We start from the raw sequence: 23,094 nt of genomic DNA on the forward strand, positions 1-23,094 counted from the left end.
TCTACTGTTGGGTGGAAAGTAGAACTTGTAAGTGATGAACCTGACCATTTAGTTGAAGAGATTTCCAAGCAAAGTGTGGAAGGTGCAGCCTGGTTCCTCCTCCTGCTTATAGTGAACTGCAAGAGGAAAGAGGTTGCAGTGATGCATCTAGAAGCTGAGAACTGCCAGCATCCCCAGAAGCCCAGAAGAGACCAGAAAGCAGCCTCCCTGAGAGCCTTCAGAGAGCACAGCTCTGCCAGCATCTTGAGTTTGAACTCCCAGAACTGGAGGTAATAAATGTCTTTCTTTTAAGCTCCATAGTGAAAGTGAAAGTTGCTCAGTCATATCCCACTCTTTGGGACCGCATGGACTATACAGTCCATGGAATTCTCCATGCCAGAATACTGGAGTAGGTAGCCTTTCCCTTCTCCAGGGAATCTTTCCAACCCCGGGATTGAACTCAGGTCTCCCACACTGCAGGCAGATTCTTTACCAGCTGAGCCACCAGGGAAACCCAAGAATGCTGGAGTAGGTAGCCTATCCCTTCTCCAGTGGATCTTCCCAACCTAGGAATTGAACTGGAGTCTCCTGCATTGCAGGTGGATTCTACCAACTGAGCTATCAGGGAAGCCCTTTCAAGTTCCATTCAGTTCAGTTCAGTTCAGTCGCTCAGTAGTGTCTGCCTCTTTGTGACCCCATGGACTGCAGCATGCCAGGCCTCCCTGTCCATCACCAACTCCTGGAGTTTACTCAAAGTCATGTCCACTGAGTCAGTGATGCCATCCAACCATCTCATCCTCTATCGTCCCCTTCTGTTCCTACCTTCAATCTTTCCCAGCATCAGGGTCTTTTCAAATGAGTCAGCTCTTCACATCAGGTGCCCAAAGTATTGGAGTTTCAGCTTCAACATCAGTCCTTTCAGTGAACATTCAGGACTGATTTCCTTTAGGATGGACTGGTTGGATCTCCTTGCAGTCCAAGGGACTCTCAAGAGTCTTCTCCAACACCACAGTTGAAAAGCATCAACTCTTTGGTGCTCAGCTTTCTTTATAGTCCAATTCTCACATCCATACATGACTACTAGAAAAACCATAGCCTTGACTAGATGGACCTTTGGTGGCAAAGTAATGTCTCTGCTTTTTATTATGCTGTCTAGGTTGGTCATAACTTTTCTTCCAAGGAGCAAGTGTCTTTTAATTTCATGACTGCAGTCATCATCTTGCAGTGAAGGGTCATCCTTTAGCCCTGATATAGAGATAGGATCGTTCTGAAGCCACTTTGTGTGATATTATAGTTGCTGTAGATTTCATATACTTAATTGATGCATGATATATCTTTTTCAACTCTGCTACATTAGCCTACGTTAACCATCAACTTCCAGATGTTCAAGCTGGATTTAAAAAAAGCAGAGGAACCAGAGATCAAATTGCCAACATCTGCTGGATCATCAAAAAAGCAAGAGAGTTCCAGAAAAACATCTCTTTCTGCTTTATTGACTATGCCAAAGCCTTTGACTCTGTGGATCACAATAAACTGTGGAAAATTCTGAAAGAGATGGGAATACCAGACCACCTGACCTGCCTCTTGAGAAATCTGTATGCAAGTCAGGAAACAACAGTTAGAACTGGACATGGAACAGCAGACTAGTTCCAAATAGGAAAAGGAGTACATCAAGGCTGTATATTGTCACCCTGCTTATTTAACTTATATGCAGAGTACATCATGAGAAACGCTGGGCCGGATGAAGCACAAGCTGGAATCTAGATTGCAGGGAGAAATATCAATAACCTCAGATATGCAGATGACACAATCCTTATGGCAGAAAGTGAAGAAGAAATAAATAATGTGCATGAAGGAAAAGAGGAGAATGAATTCAAAGACTTAGACTGTGGTTTTAGATCCTGCACAGGGCGGTGGAGGGTTGGGGGGTGCTTTGTGTGTGCCATCTAAGATTTCTGGGCCTCAAAAAGGATTGTAATCTCTCTTCTGCCTGGAGAATAGAGCCGGAGCCCCTGAAATCACTCCAGGCAGATGGAGGTGGATGCTGCTTGTGGTGCTTCAGAGATGTGACCCATGGTGCTTCCAGTGTTCTGTGAGGCTGATTCTTGACATGGCCCTAGATGTTCACCACTGACCAGGCAGCTGCCCTCAGAATTTCCACCAACATTAATGACAACCAGTAAGGCCCACAGGGTTAGCTATGCTGTGAGAGGTAGGCAGAGACTGGTAAGTGAGACCGAATTGGCTCTTTCTTGACCAAAGTCATCTACATGCACTCCAAGTGGAAAAGGAGTGGGTGCATGGTGAAATTAAGATATAGATGTAGAGTGGAGACAATCTTATCCTCTCTTCTCTTCAATAACAAAGGAGATTAGCTTCAGCAATTGGTAGGAAAAAGGGGAAATGGTCATTTACCCCTTACTTTTCCATCTTTCACCACAGTGTCATGAGTGTTTTCCAAGGCCAGAAAAGTCCCTTGGAGTTTAAGGGATACTTAAGAGTTTGACTTGGAGGGCCATCCACAAGCCCTCTTCTCAGTTCTGATTATCCTTTTGTTGTTCAGTCACTCAGTCATGTCTGACTCTTTGTGACCCCATGGACTATAGCATGGCAGGCTTCCCTGTCGTTCACCAACTCCTGGAGCTTGCTCAAACTCATGTCCATTGAGTCAGTGATGCCATCCAACTACCTCGTCCTCTGTTGTCCCCTTCTTCTCTGGCCCTCAGTCTTTCCCAGCATCAGGGTGTTTTCCAATAAGTCAGCTCTTTGGATCCCCGGTGATCATTTAGGGAATCATAATGCTGCTGTTAGGGTGCTGAAGCATTTCTGTTGTCTTTTTGTTATTGGTTTCTAGCCTGATAACACTGTGGGCAGAGAGAAAGAATGGTTTAAGTTTGTTGAGGTTTGTTTTACAGCCCAGGATATGGTCTATCTTGGTGCACTCTCCATGTGCACTTGAAACAAGTGTGGTAGAATATTCTCTAAATATCAGTTTGATCCTGTTGCTTGATGGTGTCACTGAACTCTTCTATATCCTTGCTCATTTTCACTGTAGTTATTCTATCAATTGTGGAGAGAGAGGAGTGGGAAGTCTCTAAATGTAATTCTGTATTTGTCTATTTCTTCTTTCAGTTCTGTCAGTTTTTGCTTCACAAATTTTACATCTCTATTTTTGGGAATACATATTTAGGATTGCTTTGTCTTCTTGGTGGATTGACCTTTTTATCACTATATAATGTCTCTCTGTATTTATTAATAGTAATTTTCTATATTCTAAAGTCTATTTTGTGTGCATGCATGCTAAATCGCTTCAGTCATGTCCAGCTCTTTGCAACCCTATGGACTGTAACCCACCAGGCTCCTCTACCCATGGGATTCTCCAGGCAAGAATATCAGAGTGGGTTGCCATGCCCTTCTCCAGGGGATTTTCCTGACCCAGAGGTTGAACCCATGTCTCTCATGTCTCCTGCATCGTCAAGCAGGTTCTTTACTACTAGCACCACCTGGAAAGTCCAAAGTCTATTTTATTTGATGTTAATTTAGTCATTTCTTCTTTCCACTGTATGATTAATATTTGCAGGATTGAACTTTTCCACCCTTTTATTTTCAACCTGTTTCTACCATATTTGAAACAATTTTCTTGTAAGAAGTATATAGTTGGAGTGTGTTTTAATACACTCTGCCAATCTCTGCTTTTAATTGGTATATTCAGATATCTTACATTTAGTATAATTACCAAGATGTTAGGACACAAGTCTGCCATTTTATTTTATTTTTCTTTCTGTTTTCTCAATTTTTCATTTCTCTATTATCCTGTTACATTCCTGTGGGGTAGTTGGCCACTTTTAGATTGCTATTTTGACTTATGGGCTTCCTTGGTGGCTCAGTGGTAAAGTACCCACACCTGCCAATGCAAGAAAAACAAGTTTAAACCCTGGGTTGGGAAGATCCCCTGGAGAAGGAAGTGGCAACCCACTGCAATATTCTTGCCTGGGAAATCCAATGAACAAAGGAGCCTGGCGGTCCTACAGTCCATAGGGTTGCCAAGAATTGGACACAACTGAAGCAACTTAGCACACAGTGTAACTTTTAAAACGGCAGTTCTGGGTATTGTAATGTGTGTATTTAACTTATCACAGTCCACCTATATTATTATTTTACCAGTTGGCGAGAAGTATACAAACTTTACTTCCCCTTCATCCCTTTAACTTCCCCTGTTCACAATAAAATTATCTAAAATTTCCTTCCTCTACATAAATTTAGAACCACATCAGTCTGTGTTATAATATTTTCTTCAACCATTAAACATAATTTAGAAAGCTCAAGAGGAAAAGGAAAGTCTACTTACCCCCCCCCCCCCTTTTTTTTTTTTGCTACTTTCTTCCTTCTTGGTACTCCAAGTCTTCTTTTACTCTTTCCTTCTGCTTCAGAACATCCCTTGGTCATTCTTTTAGTTAGATCTGCTGGTTGCAAATTCCCTTGGTTAATATTCCTTTACCTGAGAATGTACTAATTGTCCTTTCATTCTTGAAGGATGTTTTCCCTGGTTATAGATTCTGGGTTGACAGCTCTTTTCTTTCAGTTCAGTCATTCAGTTGTGTCTGACTCTTTGCGACCCCATGGATGGCAGCATGCCAGGCTTCCCTGTCCTTCACCAACTCCTGGAGCTTGCTCAAACTCATGTCCAAGAGTCGGTGCTGCCATCCAAACATCTCATCTTCTGCCATCCCCTTTTCCTCTAGCCTTCAATCTTTCCCAGCATCAGAATCTTTTCCAGTGAGTCAGTTCTTCACATCAGGTGGCCAAAGTGTTGGAGTTTCAGCTTCAGCATCAGTCTTTCCAATGGATATTCAAGACTGATTTCCTCTAGGATGGAATGGTTTGATCTTCTGGCAGTCTAAGGGACTCTTCAGAGTCTTCTCCAACACCACAGTTCAAGCATATCAATTGTTTGGTGCTCAGCCTTCTTTATGGTCCAACTCTCACATCCATACATAACTACTGGAAAAACCATAGCTTTGACTAGATGGACCTTTGTTGGCAAAGTAATCCCTGCTTTTTAATATGCTGTCTAGGTTGGTCATAGCTTTTCTTCTATGGAGCAAGCATCTTTTAATTTAATGGCTGCAGTCATCATCTGCAGTGATTTTGGAGCCCATGAAAAGAAAGTCTCTCAATGTTTCCATTGTTTCTCCATCTATTTGCCATGGAGTGATGGGACTGGATGCCGTGATCTTAGTTTCCTGGATGTTGAGTTTTAAGCCAGCTTTTTCACTTCCTCTTTCACCCTCACTGAGGGGCTCTTTAGTTCCTCTTCACTTTCTGCCATAAGGGTGGTGTCATCTGCATATCTGAGGTTACTGATATTTCTCCCGGCAATCTTGATTTCAGCTTGTGCTTCATCTAGCCCAGCATTTTGCTTGATGTACTCTGCGTATAAGTTAAATAAGCAGGGTGAAAATATACAGCCTTGATGTACTCCTTTTCCAATTTGGAACCAATCTGTTGTTCCACGTCCAGTTCTAACTGTTGCTTCTGACTGGCATACAGATTTCTCAGGAGGCAGGTAAGGTGATCTGGTATTCCCATCTCTTGAAGAATTTTCCATGGTTTGTTGTGATCTACACAGTCAAAGGCTCTGGTGTAATCAGTAAAGCAGAAGTAGATGTTTTTCTGGAATTCTCTTGCTTTTCCCATGGCCTGATGGATGTAGGCAATTTGATCTCTGGTTCCTCTGCCTTTTCTAAATCCAGCTTGAACATCTTGAAATTCACAGTTCATGTACTGCTGAAGCCTGGCTTGGAGAATTTTGAGCATTACTTTACTAGTGTGTGAGATGAGTGTAATTGTGCAGTAGTTTGAACATTTTTTGGCATTGCCCTTCTTTGGGATGGAAGGAATACTGACATTTTCTAGTCCTGTGGTCACTGATGAGTTTTCCAAATTTGCTGGCATATTGAGTGCAGCACTTTCACAGCATCATCTTTTAGAATTTGAAATAGCTCAGTTGGAATTCTATCACCTCCATTAGCTTTGTTCATAGTGATGCTTTCTAAGGCCCACTTGACTTCACATTCCAAGATTCTGGCTCTAGGTGAGTGATCACACCATCGTGATTATCTGGGTTGTGAAGATCTTTTTTGTATAGTTCCCCTGTGTATTCTTACCACGTCTTCTTAATATCTACTGTTTCTGTTAGGTCCATACCATTTCTGTCCTTTATTGTGCCCACCTTTGCATGAAATATTCCCTTGGTATCTCTAATTTTCTTGAAGAGATGTCTAGTCTTTCCCATTCTGTCTTTTCTTTCAACACTTGGAAAATATTGTGTCCCTTCCTTCTGGCCTCCACGATTTCTGAAGAACAGACCGGGGATGGTCCTGAACCACCATGGAGGCAGAGCATGATATGTCCCTCAAGTATTTGCCATTTCTGTCCCCCTGTCTAAAGAATAGTAGGATCCAGGCACTACCCCCCATCCCACTATGTAAGTAGGATTGGGGGTAAAAGTCTCCTGTTGTTTCTGAGTTTGTCCTTGCACATCAGCTACTTCATGATCATGGTTTACTTGAATGTCACTCAGTTCTGCAGTGAGTCTTAGATTGATTTAGTTTTGGTCAGCAGCTGACCTCCAGGATCCACATCCTCTCTAGGTGATTGCTGCCACCAGCATGACAACCTCAGAGGAGACTAATTTGAAGGCAGTCTGCATTCTCCTTTAGTGTCCTGCTGACCCACACCTATGTAAGACCTGACATTTCATCTCCCTAAATGGCAACAAGATGTAATTGTTGTGTGCTGACCAGGGATAACTAGAGAAAATCACCACAGGGAAGACATGTTCATTTCCCAGGGCTTTCATAACAAAGTAGCACAAATGATGTGGTTTATAATGACAGAAATTGAGGGGGAGGAGCCAAGATGGTGGAGGAGTAGGACGGGGAGACCACTTTCTCTCCTACAAATTCATCAAAAGAATAACTGAATGCAGACCAAACTTCACAAAACAACTTCTGATCGCTAGCTGAGGTCATCAGGCATCCAGAAAAGCAGCCCATTGTCTTCGAAAGGAGGTAGGACAAAATATAAAAGATAAAAAGTGAGACAAAAGAGCTAAGGACGGAGATCCGTCCCGGGAAGGGAGTCTTAGGCGGCATTGCTTGGGGTAGGGTCCAGGCCTGAGTGCCCTGAGGACAATCGGAGGGAGCTTCTGTGAGTTGCCAACTTGAACTGTGGGAGACCAAAAGAGAGAGAGTAAATTAACCGGCCGGAACACACTGCCGGCTGTTCGCAGAACAAAGGGACCGAGAAAGTCCAGAGAAGAGCTCGCAGGCTGCGGACTGGCCCAGCCCCGCCGGAGGCAGGCGGCAGGGGGGAGGGGAAGGATGCGGCGAGACACAGGGTGCAGGCACCCGACCAGCACGGTCGGGGACTGGGGCTGGGGACGCGGAGGGCGGAAGGCGCGTGTACCCGACTGGCGCCAGCGGAAACTGAGACTGGGTCCGCGGAAGGGAGTGGGCGCGCCACACCTGGGGATAGCGCGCCCATCAAGCCCCTGGCTGCCTGGACCGCTCTGACGGGGAAGGCACGGAGAGCGGGCGCAGCTTTTCGTTCCGCGCTTTTGTGGAACACCCGAGGGCTGGAACCTTGCGCAGCATGGGGCGCGCTCCCTATAGAGCAGCCGGGAGCCTGAGCAGCGCAGACGCAGACGGAGAAAGCAGCGTCAGCCCCTCCCGGCAGCGCCAGCCCCTCCCGGCAGCGCCAGCCCCACCCGGCAGCGCCAGCCCCACCCCACAACGTCAGCCCCTCCCCGCAGTGCCAGCCCCTCCCCGCAGAGCGACGGAATTAGCTACCTAAATAAGAGTCCACCTCTGCCCGCCTGTGTCAGGGCGGAAATGAGGCTCTGAAGAGACGGGCAAATAGAAGCCAAATAAACAAAGGGAACCGCTTCAGAAGGGACTGGTGCAACAGATTAAAATCCCCGTAGAAAACACCGACTACACCGCAAGGGCCCTGCAGATATCGAGAAGTGTAAGCTGGAACGAGGAGCTATCTGGAACTGAGCCGAACCCACACTGACTGCAACAGCTCCAGAGAAATTCCTAGATATATTTTTACTTTTTTTAAAATTTTTTCTAAGTAAGGAAAAGAAAACAAAAAAAAAAAAATTTTTTTTCTTTCTTTTTTCTTTTTTATTTTTTCTCTTTTATTTTCCTTTAAAATTCCCTATTACTCCCGCATTACTCCTTAACTTTCATTTTCATAGATTTTTATGATTTTTTTTAATTAGGGAAAAAAAATTTTTTTTTCTTTCTTTCTTTTTTTTTTTTCTTTTTTTTTCTTTTTCTTTTTTTTTCTTTTTTCTTCATTATTTTTTCTTTCCTTTTTCTCTTCTATTTTCTATTCTTCTTTTTCTCTTATTTCTTTTAAAGTCCTCCAGTACTCCTCTACTACTCCTTAATTTTCATTTTCAATACACTATAACCTTACAAAAAAAAAAAAAGAAGAGAAGCCCTATTTTAAACCGAAGATTATTCTCTCCCAATCTTGACTCTCTGTTTTCTACCTCAGAACACCTCTATTTCCTCCTTTCCCCTTCTCTTCCCAATCCAATTCTGTGAATCTTTGTAGGTGTCTGAGATACGGAGAACACTCTGGGAGCAGACAGCTGTGTAGATCTGTCTCTCTCCTCTTGAGTCCCCCCTTTTCTTCTCCTGCTCATCTCTATCTCCCTCCTCCCTTTTCTCCTCTTCATGTAACTCTGTGAACCTCTCTGGGTGTCCCTAAAGGGGGAGAATCTTTTCGCCATTAACCTAGAAGTTTTATTATCAGTGCTGTATAGTTGGAGAAGTCCTGAGACTACAGGAAGAATAAAACTGAAATCCAGAGGCAGGAGACTTAAGCCCAAAACCTGAGAACACCAGAAAACTCCTGACTACATGGAATTTTAAGTAATAAGTGACCGTCCAAAAGCCTCCATACCTACACTGAAACCAACCACCACCCAAGAGCCAATAAGTTTTAGAGCAAGACATACCACGCAAATTCTCCAGCAATGCAGGAACATAGCCCTGAACATCAACATACAGGCTGCCCAAGGTCACACCTAACACATAGACCCATCTCAAAACTCATTACTGGGCACTCCATTGCTCTCCAAAGAGAAGAAATCAAGTTCCATGCACCAGAACACTGATGCAAGCTTCCCTAACCAGGAAACCTTGACAAGCCAATCGTCTAACCCCACCCACTGGGTAAATCCTCCACAATAAAAAGGAACCACAGACCTTCAGAATACAGAAAGCCCACTCCAGACACAGCAATCTAAACAAGATGAAAAAGCAAAGAAATACCCAACAGGTAAAGGAACATGAAAAATACCCACGAAGTCAAACAAAAGAGGAGGAGACAGGGAATCTGCCTGAAAAAGAATTTAGAATAATGATAATAAAAATGATCCAAAATCTCGAAAACAAAATGGAGTTACAGATAAATAGCCTGGAGAGAAAGATTGAGAAAATACAAGAAATGTTTAATAAAGACCTAGAAGAAATAAAAAAGAATCAATTTAAAATGAACAATGCAATGAATGAGATCAAAAACACTTTGGAGGGAACCAAGAGTAGAATAACGGAGGCAGAAGATAGGATAAGTGAGGTAGAAGATAAAATGGTGGAAATAAATGAAGCAGAGAGGAAAAAAGAAAAAAGGATCAAAAGAAATGAGGACAACCTCAGGGACCTCTGGGACAATGTGAAACGCCCCAACATTCGAATCATAGGAATCCCAGAAGAAGAAGACAAAAAGAAAGGCCATGAGAAAATACTCGAGGAGATAATAGCTGAAAACTTCCCTAAAATGGGGAAGGAAATAGCCACCCAAGTCCAAGAAACCCAGAGAGTCCCAAACAGGATAAACCCAAGGCAAAACACCCCAAGACACATATTAATCAAATTAACAAAGATCAAACACAAAGAACAAATATTAAAAGCAGCAAGGGAGAAACAACAAATAACACACAAAGGGATTCCCATAAGGATAACAGCTGATCTATCAATAGAAACCCTCCAGGCCAGAAGGGAATGGCAGGACATACTTAAAGTAATGAAAGAGAACAACCTACAACCTAGATTACTGTACCCAGCAAGGATCTCATTCAAATATGAAGGAGAATTCAAAAGCTTTACAGACAAGCAAAAGCTGAGAGAATTCAGCACCACTAAAACAGCTCTTCAACAAATGCTAAAGGATCTTCTCTAGACAGGAAACACAGAAAGGGTGTATAAACCCGAACCCAAAACAACAAAGTAAATGGCAACGGGACCACACCTATCAATAATTACCTTAAATGTAAATGGGTTGAATGCCCCAACCAAAAGACAAAGACTGGCTGAATGGATACAAAAACAAGACCCCTATATATGCTGTCTACAAGAGACCCACCTCAAAACAAGAGACACATACAGACTAAAAGTGAAGGGCTGGAAAAAAATATTTCACACAAACAGAGACCAAAAGAAAGCAGGAGTCGCAATACTCATATCAGATAAAATAGACTTTCAAATAAAGGATGTGAAAAGAGACAAAGAAGGACACTACATAATGATCAAAGGATCAACCCAAGAAGAAGATATAACAATTATAAATATATATGCACCCAACATAGGAGCACCACAATATGTACGGCAAATGCTAACGAGTGTGAAAGAGGAAATTAATAGTAACACAGTAATAGTGGGAGACTTTAATACACCACTCACAACTATGGATAGATCAACTAAACAGAAATTTAACAAGGAAACACAAACCTTAAATGACACAATGGACCAGCTAGGCCTAATTGATATCTATAGGACATTTCACCCCAAAACAATCAACTTCACCTTTTTCTCAAGTGCACACGGAACCTTCTCCAGAATAGATCACATCCTGGGCCATAAATCTGGTCTTGGAAAATTCAAAAAAATTGAAATCATTCCAGTCATCTTTTCTGACCACAGTGCAGTAAGATTAGATCTCAATTACAGGAAAAAAATTGTTAAAAATTCAAACATATGGAGGCTAAATAACATGCTTCTGAATAACCAACAAATCATAGAAGAAATCAAAAAAGAAATCAAAATATGTATAGAAATGAATGAAAATGAAAACACAACAACCCAAAACCTATGGGACACTGTAAAAGCAGTGCTAAGGGGAAGGTTCATAGCATTACAGGCTTACATCAAGAAACAAGAAAAAAGCCAAATAAATAACCTAACTCTACACCTAAAGCAATTAGAGAAGGAAGAAATGAAGAACCCCAGGGTTAGCAGAAGGAAAGAAATCTTAAAAATCAGGGCAGAAATAAACGCAAAAGAAACTAAAGAGACCATAGCAAAAATCAACAAAGCTAAAAGCTGGTTTTTTGAAAAAATAAACAAAATTGACAAACCATTAGCAAGACTCATTAAGAAACAAAGAGAGAAGAACCAAATTAACAAAATTAGAAATGAAAATGGAGAGATCACAACAGACAACACTGAAATACAAAGGATCATAAGAGACTACTACCAGCAGCTCTATGCCAATAAAATGGACAACTTGGATGAAATGGACAAATTCTTAGAAAAGTATAACTTTCCAAAACTGAACCAGGAAGAAATAGAAGACCTTAACAGACCCATCACAGGCAAGGAAATCGAAACTGTAATAAAAAATCTTCCAGCAAACAAAAGCCCAGGACCAGAGGGCTTCACAGCTGAATTCTACCAAAAATTTAGAGAAGAGCTAACACCTATCTTATTCAAACTCTTCCAGAAAATTGCAGAAGAAGGTAAACTTCCAAACTCATTCTATGAGACCACCATCACCCTAATTCCAAAACCAGACAAAGATGCCACAAAAAAAGAAAACTACAGGCCAATATCACTGATGAACATAGATGCAAAAATCCTTAACAAAATTCTAGCAAACAGAATCCAACAACATATTAAAAAAATCATACACCATGACCAAGTGGGCTTTATCCCAGGAATGCAAGGATTCTTCAATATCTGCAAATCAATCAATGTAATACACCACATTAACAAATTGAAAGATAAAAACCATATGATTATCTCAATAGATGCAGAGAAAGCCTTTGACAAAATTCAACACTCATTTATGATTAAAACTCTCCAAAAAGCAGGAATAGAAGGAACATACCTCAACATAATAAAAGCTATATATGACAAACCCACAGCAAGCATCACCCTCAATGGTGAAAAATTGAAAGCATTTCCCCTGAAATCAGGAACAAGACAAGGGTGCCCACTCTCACCACTACTATCAACATAGTGTTTGGCATTTTTGGCCACAGCAATCAGAGCAGAAAAAGCAGTAAAAGGAATCCAGATAGGAAAAGAAGAAGTGAAACTCTCACTGTTTGCAGATGACATGATCCTCTACATAGAAAACCCTAAAGACTCTACCAGAAAATTACTAGAGCTAATCAATGAATATAGTAAAGTTGCAGGATATAAAATTAACACACAGAAATCCCTTGCATTCCTATACACTAACAATGAGAAAACAGAAAGAGAAATTAAGGAAACAATACCATTCACCATTGCAACAAAAAGAATAAAATACTTAGGAATATATCTACCTAAAGAAACAAAAGACCTATACATAGAAAACTATAAAACACTGATGAAAGAAATCAAAGAGGACACAAACAGATGGAGAAATATACATGTTCATGGACTGGAAGAATCAATATTGTCAAAATGGCTATTCTACCCAAAGCAATCTATAGATTCAATGCAATCCCTATCAAGCTACCAACGGTATTTTTCACAGAACTAGACCAAAGAATTCCACAATTTGTATGGAAATACAAAAAACCTCGAATAGCCAAAGTAATCTTGAGAAAGAAGAATGGAACTGGAGGAATCAACCTGCCTGACTTCAGACTCTACTACAAAGCCACAGTCATCAAGACAGTATGGTACTGGCACAAAGACAGAAATATAGATCAATGGAACAGAATAGAAAGCCCAGAGATAAATCCACGGACCTATGGATAACTTATCTTTCACAAAGGAGGCAAGGATATACAAAGGAAAAAAGACAACCTCTTTAAGAAGTGGTGCTGGGAAAACTGGTCAACCACTTGTAAAAGAATGAAACTAGAACACTTTCTAACACCATACACAAAAATAAACTCAAAATGGATTAAAGATCTAAATGTAAGACCAGAAACTATAAAACTCCTAGAGGAGAACATAGGCAAAACACTCTCCGACATAAATCACAGCAAGATCCTCTATGACCCACCTCCCAGAATATTGGAAATAAAAGCAAAACTAAACAAATGGGATCTAATGAAACTTAAAAACTTTTGCACTACAAAGGAAACTATAAGCAAGGTGAAAAGACAGCCCTCAAATTGGGAGAAAATAATAGCAAATGAAGAAACAGACAAAGGATTAATCTCAAAAAATATACAAGCAACTCCTGCAGCTCAATTCCAGAAAAATAAATGACCCAATCAAAAAATGGGCCAGAGAACTAAACAGACATTTCTCTAAAGAAGACATACAGATGGCTAACAAACACATGAAAAGGTGCTCAACATCACTCATTATTAGAGAAATGCAAATCAAAACCACAATGAGGTACCATTACACACCAGTCAGGATGGCTGCTATCCAAAAGTCTACAAGCAATAAATGCTGGAGAGGGTGTGGAGAAAAGGGAACCCTCTTACACTGTTGGTCGGAATGCAAACTAGTACAGCCACTATGGAAAACAGTGTGGAGATTCCTTAAAAACCTGGAACTAGAACTGCCATATGACCCAGCAATCCCACTTCTGGGCATACACACTGAGGAAACCACATCTGAAAGAGACACGTGCACCCCAATGTTCATCGCAGCACTGTTTATAATAGCCAGGACATGGAAGCAACCTAGATGCCCATCAGCAGATGAATGGATAAGGAAGCTGTGGTACATATACACCATGGAATATTACTCAGCCATCAAAAAGAATTCATTTGAATCAGTCTAATGAGATGGACGAAACTGGAGCCCATTATACAGAGTGAAGTAAGCCAGAAAGATAAAGAACATTACAGCATACTAACACATATATATGGAATTTAGAAAGATGGTAATGATAACCCTATATGCAAAACAGAAAAAGAGACACAGAAATACAGAACAGACTTTTGAACTCTGTGGGAGAAGGTGAGGGTGGGATGTTTCAAAAGAACAGCATGTATACTATCTATGGTGAAACAGATCACCAGCCCAGGTGGGATGCATGAGACAAGTGCTCGGGCCTGGTGCACTGGGAAGACCCAGAGGAATCGGGTGGAGAGGGAGGTGGGAGGGGGGATCGGGATGGGGAATACGTGTAAATCTATGGCTGATTCATATCAATGTATGACAAAACCCACTGAAATGTTGTGAAGTAATTAGCCTCCAACTAATAAAAATATTAAAAAAAGAAAAAAAAAATGACAGAAATTTACTCTCTCACAGGTATGGAGGCCAGGCCAGAAGTTCAGAGTAAATGTGCTGGCAGGGCCATTCTCCTCCTGAAGGCTGTTAGGAAGGCTCCTTCCGTGCCTCCTCTAGCTTCTAGTTGCCCCTGGCAGCATTATTCCAACCTCTGTTTCTGTCTTCATATGACTATCTTTCCAATGCATGTGTCTGTGTCCAATCCCCCTCTTGTAATAAGGACCAGTTGTATGTATTACAGCTCATCCCAGTGGCCTTACTTTAACAATAAAATCTACAAAGACCTTATTTGCAAGTAAGATCACATTCATAGTGTTAAGGCTTCAGCATCCTTTTGGGGAACACAGAGGGAAAAGGCTTAAAAAGTGAAACTGAATATAAATGTTAACAGAGTACAAGGAACTGAAACCCTGTTGAGGACACGCTCATGAGTCCATTCTTGTTTTTGGATGTTTCATGTAAATGCAATCATAACTTCATGTGATCTTTTTCCTGGCTTCTTTCACTTAGCATAATGCTTTCAAAGCTTATTCACATGGTCACATGTAACTGTACTCCATTCCTTTTTAAAAATATATTTTAAAAAATATTTATTTATTCACTGCATCAGGTCTTAGTTGCAGCACATGAAATCTTCATTGTGTGCCTGATCTCCCTAGTTGTGGCATGCAGCCTCAGTAGTTGTGGCACGCAGGCTCTCTAGTTGTGGCACATGGGCTGTGGAGCAGGAGGGCTCAGTAATTATGGAGCCTAGTCTTAGCTGTTCCATGGCATGTGAAATCTTAGTTCGAAAACTAGAGATCGTACCTGTGTCCCCTGCTTTGGATAGTGGATTCTTAACCACTGGACCACCATGAAAGTCCCTACCCCATTCCTTTTAATGGCTAAGTAATACTCCATTATATGTATATATACATCGTGTGTGTGTGTGTGTGTGTGTGTGTGTGTGTATCCATTCATTAGTTGTCCATTTGGGTTGTTTCCACTTTATTTTACTATTATGAATAATGATGCTTTACCCTTCATGTAGAATTTTTGGACTGAACATGTGTTGTCAGTCCTCTTGGATATATACCTAGGAAGTGAAATTACTGCATCATATGGTAATATGTGTTTACCTTTTTGAGGCAATGCCAAACTGTTTTCTATAGCAGTTGTGTCATTTTACATCCTCACCCGCCGTGGACAAGGGTTAAATTTATCCACATGCTCATCAGTATCTGTTATTTTTTCTCTTTAAAAAAAATCGGAATATGAAGTGGTATCTTGTTTTGATTTGCATTTTCCCAATGACAAATGATGTTCATTATTTTTTTTCCATGTGTTCATTGGCCATTTGTGTATCTTATTTGAAGAAACTCCTATTCAAATATTTCACTCATTTAAAAATTGGATTATTTGTCTTCTTGTTGTAGAGTTGTAAGAGTTCATTATATATTCTGGATATTAAATCTTTATCAGGTTGGCAAATATTTTTGCCCATTCTTTAGGCTGTCTTTTCACTTTCTAGATAGTGTTACTTAATGGGAAAATGTTTTAAATTTTTACTAAATATATCACCTGCTTTTCTTTGGTGCTTTTGATGTCATATATTAGAAACTATTGTCTAATCCATGGTCATGAAGATTTGCTCTTGTTTTCTTCTAAGATTTTTATAGTTTTAATTCTTACATTTAGGTCTTTGATCCATTTTGAGTTAATGGTTTTGTATCATGTAGGATAAGCATCCAAATTTACTATTTTGCATGTGAATAGTCAGTGGTCCCAGCACTATTTGTTGTTTCTATCCATTAATCTATTACAGACATTCTTCATGGCATTCTTTATCCTCTTGTGTATATCCCACATATACAGACAGCTCTCTAGTGTTGAACTAGGCAATTGCCTGCCCTCTGGGATCCCTGGCATGTTCCTCCCCACATGCCCATCAGCTCAACCAGGGTCACTTAGGAACTTCCCAGCCTTCATTCCTTCCAAAAGCAAGAGCAAGAAACAGATGTTTCTCATTATTTGAGTCATAGATTAAAACTATCCATTGTTCACATGGGGCAGTTTATCATTCTATTTTCATTCTTTTTTCACATTTATTTTCACCAATCACCATCCCTTTTCTCAGAGGAGTGATAATGGCAGGATAGTTCTCTGTTTACTCTAAGAGTGTATCAAAAAGTGAACAAGAAAAAAAGCAAGATCCCCTATCAGGACCTCTGCTGAGATCTGCACACAACTCCTTAAACGAAAATGATCTTTCCAGGTGAGGAAATTTCAAGCCTCAGCATTTGGCATTGGTGTTCCTGTTAGTGTTTGCCATGGCATTCTCGCAGGGTTTGTGGGCCTCACATATGTACTCAGTTGTTGCAGATCATTTTTCCTTTTTACACGTCTCTTTAGTGATCTCAGGGCTTCCCTGGTGGTTCAGCTGGTAAAGAATCTGCCTGTAATGTGGGAGACCTGGGTTTGATCCCTGGTTGGGAGGATGCCCTGGAGAAGAGAAAGGCTACCCACTGCAGTATTGTGGCCTGGAGAATTGTATGGACTGTATAGACCATGGGGTCGCAAAGAATTGGATACAACTGAGCGACTTTCACTTAGTGATCTCAGGTCATCAGTAGCCTGAGAATCTCTGGCTGGGTAGGCAATAGGCAGAGGATACTGTAGGGGGAGACCTGGAAATGCATAGCTGTATTAGAGATGTACTTCTGTTGGTGTGTGAAGACGGTGGTGTTGGGGACAAAGCAAATGTGAATAAAGAGATAGGGAGGCACACCTAGAACTGATGATACAGGCTAACCTGGCTCACCTGCACCAGACAGCTGATTTTCCCAGGTATGCATGGGACAGGGGTGACTCTCTACCCCACGATCATATCACCAGTTCTCAGCCCACAAAGACCTATTTGCCTTTTGAGATTCACATAAAAGAAAATCTCCAGTCCACTTAAATCTTTAAATTTATCCCTGAATTGAAAAGTCATACCCTTGCTTACCCTGTGAGTGTGTCAGCCAGTGAGAAAACTCCTCCTTGGGAAGAGACTTTCTGAAGAACCTCCATGGGCCCTAGGGAACCAAGTCTCCAGTGACAGTCTCTTTGGACATGCAGAAACATCTGCATTCAAGCTGCTGGGGGGCAACAATCCCCTGCCGGTACAGAGGGCCAGGTCTGCACTAATGTCTTCTGGCCTTGCCATCACACACCTGAGTGAGTGTGTGGGTGCATGGTTGTTTGCCTGTGGGGTCAGGAATGAGACTGCAGCATCTTTGTCCAACGCGTATATAAAATGGATGAAGAAACATCTGCAGATACTGATTTCTTTGAACACAATGTGACTGTCCAGTACATTTATTTCTTCCATTCAGTTCAATTCAAACAAATGAATATGTACTCAGACTCTGCCCTGGGGTGGTTCTGCCCTTGGTTCACCGGGAGTCCAGGGGATGAGAGGGCAAATGGTCCTCATCTGCTTTCAGGAGTAAAAACAGTTCAGTGACAGGAGGGAGTCAAAGGCAGTCTGAGGTCAGGTGGAAAACACCTAAAATTAACAGTGACTGTTAGGTTCTGCAGAGTGGGGAGTTCAGGGACCACCAGGTAACACAGGAAGTTTCAGGTGGGAGATTTGCCTGGGACGACTCTGAGGTTGGTAGATTAGGCAAGGTGAGGGAGAAAAGAAGGGAATGTGGGCCCTGAAGCAGCAGCGCACCTCAGATGAACGTAATTATCACTGCAAGGGACAAAGTGTTATTTACCATGTGTCAGGACAGACCTCACGAAAGGAATTGGTAGCTACCTGCAGAGCAGGTACAGCAGGAACAGGGCGCCCAGCAGGAGCGCCTGAGCCACAGCCCGGCCAGAGGCCACGGCAGCGCGGGCGGCCGGACGCTCCGTCACACCGTCACCGTCTCGGGCCGGCGCCTGCAGAGCAGGTACAGCAGGAACAGGGCGCCCAGCAGGGCGGCCAGGCCCAGCTTACACCGGGTCCCCGGCGCCGCCTTGGGCCACCGACACAGCCCGGCCAGAGGCCAGCGCCCCGGCCACGTCGGCGCGCGGGCGGCCAGTCGCTCCGCCACCCTGCGCAGCCTCTCCTTGGGGCTCAGCCCGCCCAGGGTCTGCACCAGGCGGTACACGTCGTTGGTGTAGGGGGCGCCGCCATGGTCCCGCACCAGCTCCTCCACCAGCCCCATCAGCTCCCCGACCTGCGCCTCGCGCTCCCCTTCGGCCGCTCGGTTGTCGAAGGCGCAGCAGCGGCCCCCGCACTCGGCCACCAGCTCCTGGAGGGCGTGGTTGTCGGTGTCGCGCACGTACTGCTGCAGCGAGCCCCGCGCCAGGTCCTCCCTGCGGGTGAAGACCACGACGGCGCGCGCCGCGATGCCCGCCCCGAAGAGCGCCTTCACCCCGCGCCAGGCCCGCAGGTCCTGGGCGGTGAAGCGGCCGAGCTGGGTCACCAGGAGCACGGCGTGGGGCCCCGGGGCCGACAGCAGGTAGCAGCGGGCTCTCTCCTGGAAGCCCGGGTCTGCCTGGGCGACCTCGGGGCTGAAGAGGTCGGGGGTGTCGAGGATTTCCACGTCCCACGAGGCCCAGCGGCAGCTCCCCGTGGCGCAGGCCCGGGTCACCGCCGTGGCCGCGAGCCTGGAGAGGAAGTGCTTCCGCTGGAGGATGCTGTTGCCCGTGGCGCTCTTCCCGGTCCCCGACCTCCCAACCAGGAGGAGGCGCAGCCTGCGCTCCTGCGGGGCGGACCTGAACTCCTGGAAACCTGTGGGCACTGGTGGTCTGTAAGCTTCGGAACCTGAGAGCGACATGTCCCGGTCCCCGGGTCTCCTGGACGCCTTGCGAGCGAAGGAGAACAGAGCGCTTCCACGGTTGTGTTTGGGACCAAACCTTTACTGGTTTCCCTTGTAGCTCAGCTGGTGAAGAATCTGCCTGCAGTGTGGGAGACCTGGGTTGGATCCCTGGGTTGGAAAGACCCCCTGGAGAAGTGAAAGGTTACCCACTCCAGTATTCTGGCCCGGAGAATTCCATGGACTGAATTGTCTATGGGATCGTGCAGTCTGACATGACTGGGTGACTTTCACTGTAACTTTACTGAGCGGCCTGGTGTGAGATGTGGACACTCCAAGGGGGTCCCTACCCGTCTATTTCTTCCGTCTTTAGTGTCACACGTGCACCTGTAGGTGCTCCAGCTGCTGCTGACCATTTCTCTAGAGGATGCGCCTTTGTAATACAGACCATTACTTCCTCTGATATGATCTGTCATCCAGGCTGTGCAGAGCTGGTCCTTCTTTTCCCTGATGCCCTCCCACTGGAGAAAGGGGTGGGGCAGTGAGTCCAGCACAGAGGGCTATCTGGAGTCCCCTAGCCGGGGATTGAATTGTAGACCTGTCCTCTACCAGCCTTGTAACCCTGGGAGCTGCTTAATCTAAGTGTTAAACCTCTTCTACACAAACGGAATCAATGCTATAGCGCTGTCCTCATAGAGCGTCAGAAAATAAGATGAGATCAACTCTCTTCCTTCCCTTCCTGCCTCCCTCCTCCTCTCTTGTCCCTTAAACCTGCTGCCTAATAAGACACTTGTGTCGCCCTCCATCCTTGTTCCCTAACACCTTCTACCTGGTGAACCATGTTCCCTCTAATAGAGGGAACCATGTTCCCTCTAAAGAACTTGATATCTCACAGCAGGGTGGGGGTAAAGATCTAGGTGAAGTGCCAGCCCCAGGGCTCTTGCTGCTTCACCCCAGCATCAAGTCACCTCTCGGCTTCTCTTGTCCAGTCTTGAATTAGCCCATCCCCCTACCATCCAGGGTTCACACCTGGAGGCAAATACACATTGTGAGACGTGTTCTTACCATAGGCGTTTCCTTCATCTCTTGCCACCTTCCGTCCTCCCATGATTACCTGAAAGAGTCCCAGACACAATTTGTTCATTCACTCATTTATCAAATAGGTGTAACTGCCTATAATGTGACAGGCCAGGTCTAAAATGCTGGTGACCTCACAGTGAGAAGGTCATAGTTCCTGCGTTCCCCTGGGCATTGGAAAGAGATTGGAGGAAATGTTCAGCAAAGACATTTGGAGGAGCCTAGTCTGGGGTTGGGATGATACTGTGAGAACACCTGGTAAGCTTGGCTTTGTCTTCTCAGGGCTCCCAAATGCAAAGAGCGGAGGGGAGATGATAACATTTAGTCCATGTCAAGATGAGCCCCTTAGCTGGTCTGGAAATCAGTAGGGCTTATTGTAGGGGCTGTAGGATACTGAGACCCTGGTCTTGAAGAGCATGTACAGCTTGCTTTCCCCCAGTCCTAGTGCAGAGGCAGTAGATTGAACACTGCCTGGTGCTCTGGCCAGCCTGCCAGGACTGCCCCCAGAGTACCTCCCAGTGCCCAGGATCCTACTCCATCCCCTACTGCTCCTCTCAAAGGCAGAAGCCACCACTGCCAATGGGTAGGTGAGCACCAGGGAAGGAGCAGAGAAAGCTCTGTGGTCTGGCTCCAACCCTTTGGTTCCCCATCCTGCCTCTAACCAAGGGGTACACACCAAGGAAAAATGGAACCAGCTCAGAAGTGAGGCCCCAAACCCTCAGGCCCTGGCTGTGCCCCCAGACAAAGTGATGACAGTCATCAATCTGGTGGAAGATTAAGCTCCCTTAAGACTCCTGCTCCTGCCGCTTGGCTTTTGACTCCTCCCACAATAGGGTGGCAACTGGTACAGAGCCTAGGAGAAGCCGTGGCTGGCACCTGGCTCTGGCTGTAGCCCCTCTGACTCCAGCCCTGCCTCCCACCACTGCAGTGGCTGCCAGCACACCCTGGGAGAAGACACAGTCACTGCTCACTTCCGGTCCAGCTTTCCCACCAAAGCCCCAGGCACATGCACAATGCAAAGAGACACTCCCACACAAGGACATGCCTTCAAGACCAGGATAGGTGACCGTTTCACCTATTTTAATAGCAGCAGACTGAGAAAGTTAAAGAAAATGAGAAAACAGAGGCACATATTTTAAATGAAAGAACAAGATAACAGAGACAAATAATTTGCTTGCCAAAGAGTCCAAAGCAACAGTAATAAAAATGCTAACTGAACTTGAGAGAATGCAGCTGAACACAGTGGGAACTTCAGCAAAGAACTAGGAAATATAAAAACCAGTCAGAGCTGATGATTATGATAACTGAAATGAAAAACGTGCTAGAAGGAATTCAGGCCAGCTGAGGTGACACAGAAGAACACATAAGACAGAAGAGTGGAAATCACTTAACCAGAACAGCAAAAAGAAAAACACGTTTAAAAAATGGATGATATAGAAAAGTATAACTTTCCAAAACTGAACCAGGAAGAAATAGAAGATCTTAACAGACTGATCACAAGCATGGAAATTGAAACTGTAATCAGAAATCTTCCAGCAAACAAAAGCCCAGGACCTGATGGCTTCACAGCTGAATTCTACCAAAAATTTTAGAGAAGGGCTAACACCTATCTTACTCAAACTCTTCCAGAAAATTGCAAAAGAAGGTAAACTTCCAAACCCATTCAATGAGACCACCATCACCCTAATTCCAAAACCAGACAAAGATGCCACAAAAAAGAAAACTACAGGCCAATATCACTGATGAACATAGATACAAAAATCCTTACCAAATTCTAGCAAACAGAATCCAACAACATATTAAAAAGATGATACATCATGACCAAGTGGGCTTTATCCCATGAATGCAAGGATTCTTTAATATTCACAAATCAATCAATGTAATACACCACATTAACAAATTGAAAGATAAAAACCATATGATTATCTCAATAGATGCAGAAAAAGCCTTTGACAAAATTCAGAATCCATTTATGATTAAAAAACTCTCCAGAAAGCAGGAATAGAAGGAACATTCCTCAACATAATAAAAGCTATATATGACAAACCCACAGCAAGCATTATCCTCAATGGTGAAAAATTGAAAGCACTTCCCCTGAAATCAGGAATAAGACAGAGGTGCCCACTCTCACCACTACTTATTCAACATAGTTTTGGAAGTGTTGGCCACAGTAATCAGAGCAGAAAAAGAAATAAAAAGAATTCAGATAGGAAAAGAAGAAGTGAAACTCTCACTGTTTGCAGATGACATGATCCTCTACATAGAAAACCCTAAAGACTCTACCAGAAAATTACTAGAGCTAATCAAGGAATATAGTAAAGTTGCAGGATATAAAATTAACACATAGAAATCCCTTGCATTCCTATACACTAACAATGAGAAAACAGAAAGAGAAATTAAGGAAACAATACCATTCACCATTGCAACAAAAAGAATAAAATACTTAGGGTATATCTACCTAAAGAAACAAAAGACCTATACATAGAAAACTATAAAACATTGATGAAAGAAATCAAAGAGGACACAAATAGATGGAGAAATATACCGTGTTCATGGATTGGAAGAATCAATATTGTGAAAATGGCTATTCTACCCAAAGCAATCTATAGATTCAGTGCAATCCCTATCAAGCTACCAATGGTATTCTTCACAGAACTAGAACAAATAATTTCACAATTTGTATGAAAATACAAAAAACCTCAAATAGCCAAAGTAATCTTGAGAAAGAAGAATGGAACTGGAGGAATCAACCTGCCCAACTTCAGGCTCTACTACAA

At 43.3% G+C, this 23,094-nt stretch overlaps 1 protein-coding gene across 19 annotated transcripts in view; it reads right to left on the reverse strand.

Moving 5' to 3' along the window:
- The window catches only part of LOC122438862 (GTPase IMAP family member 7-like), an 89,166-nt gene that overhangs the window by 60,139 nt on the left and 5,933 nt on the right, over positions 1-23,094 (reverse strand). For 6 of the 19 annotated variants that reach the window (XM_043464105.1, XM_043464103.1, XM_043464104.1 and 3 more), the window contains one exon: positions 20,306-20,354. In XM_043464105.1, the coding sequence (XP_043320040.1) occupies positions 20,306-20,348 (43 nt within the window). In that variant the 5' untranslated portion in view covers positions 20,349-20,354. The other 13 variants (XM_043464122.1, XM_043464123.1, XM_043464121.1 and 10 more) reach the window with 7 other exon arrangements.

Source organism: Cervus canadensis, chromosome 3 (genome assembly GCF_019320065.1).
Source record: "Cervus canadensis isolate Bull #8, Minnesota chromosome 3, ASM1932006v1, whole genome shotgun sequence".
Taxonomy (NCBI): domain Eukaryota; kingdom Metazoa; phylum Chordata; class Mammalia; order Artiodactyla; family Cervidae; genus Cervus; species Cervus canadensis.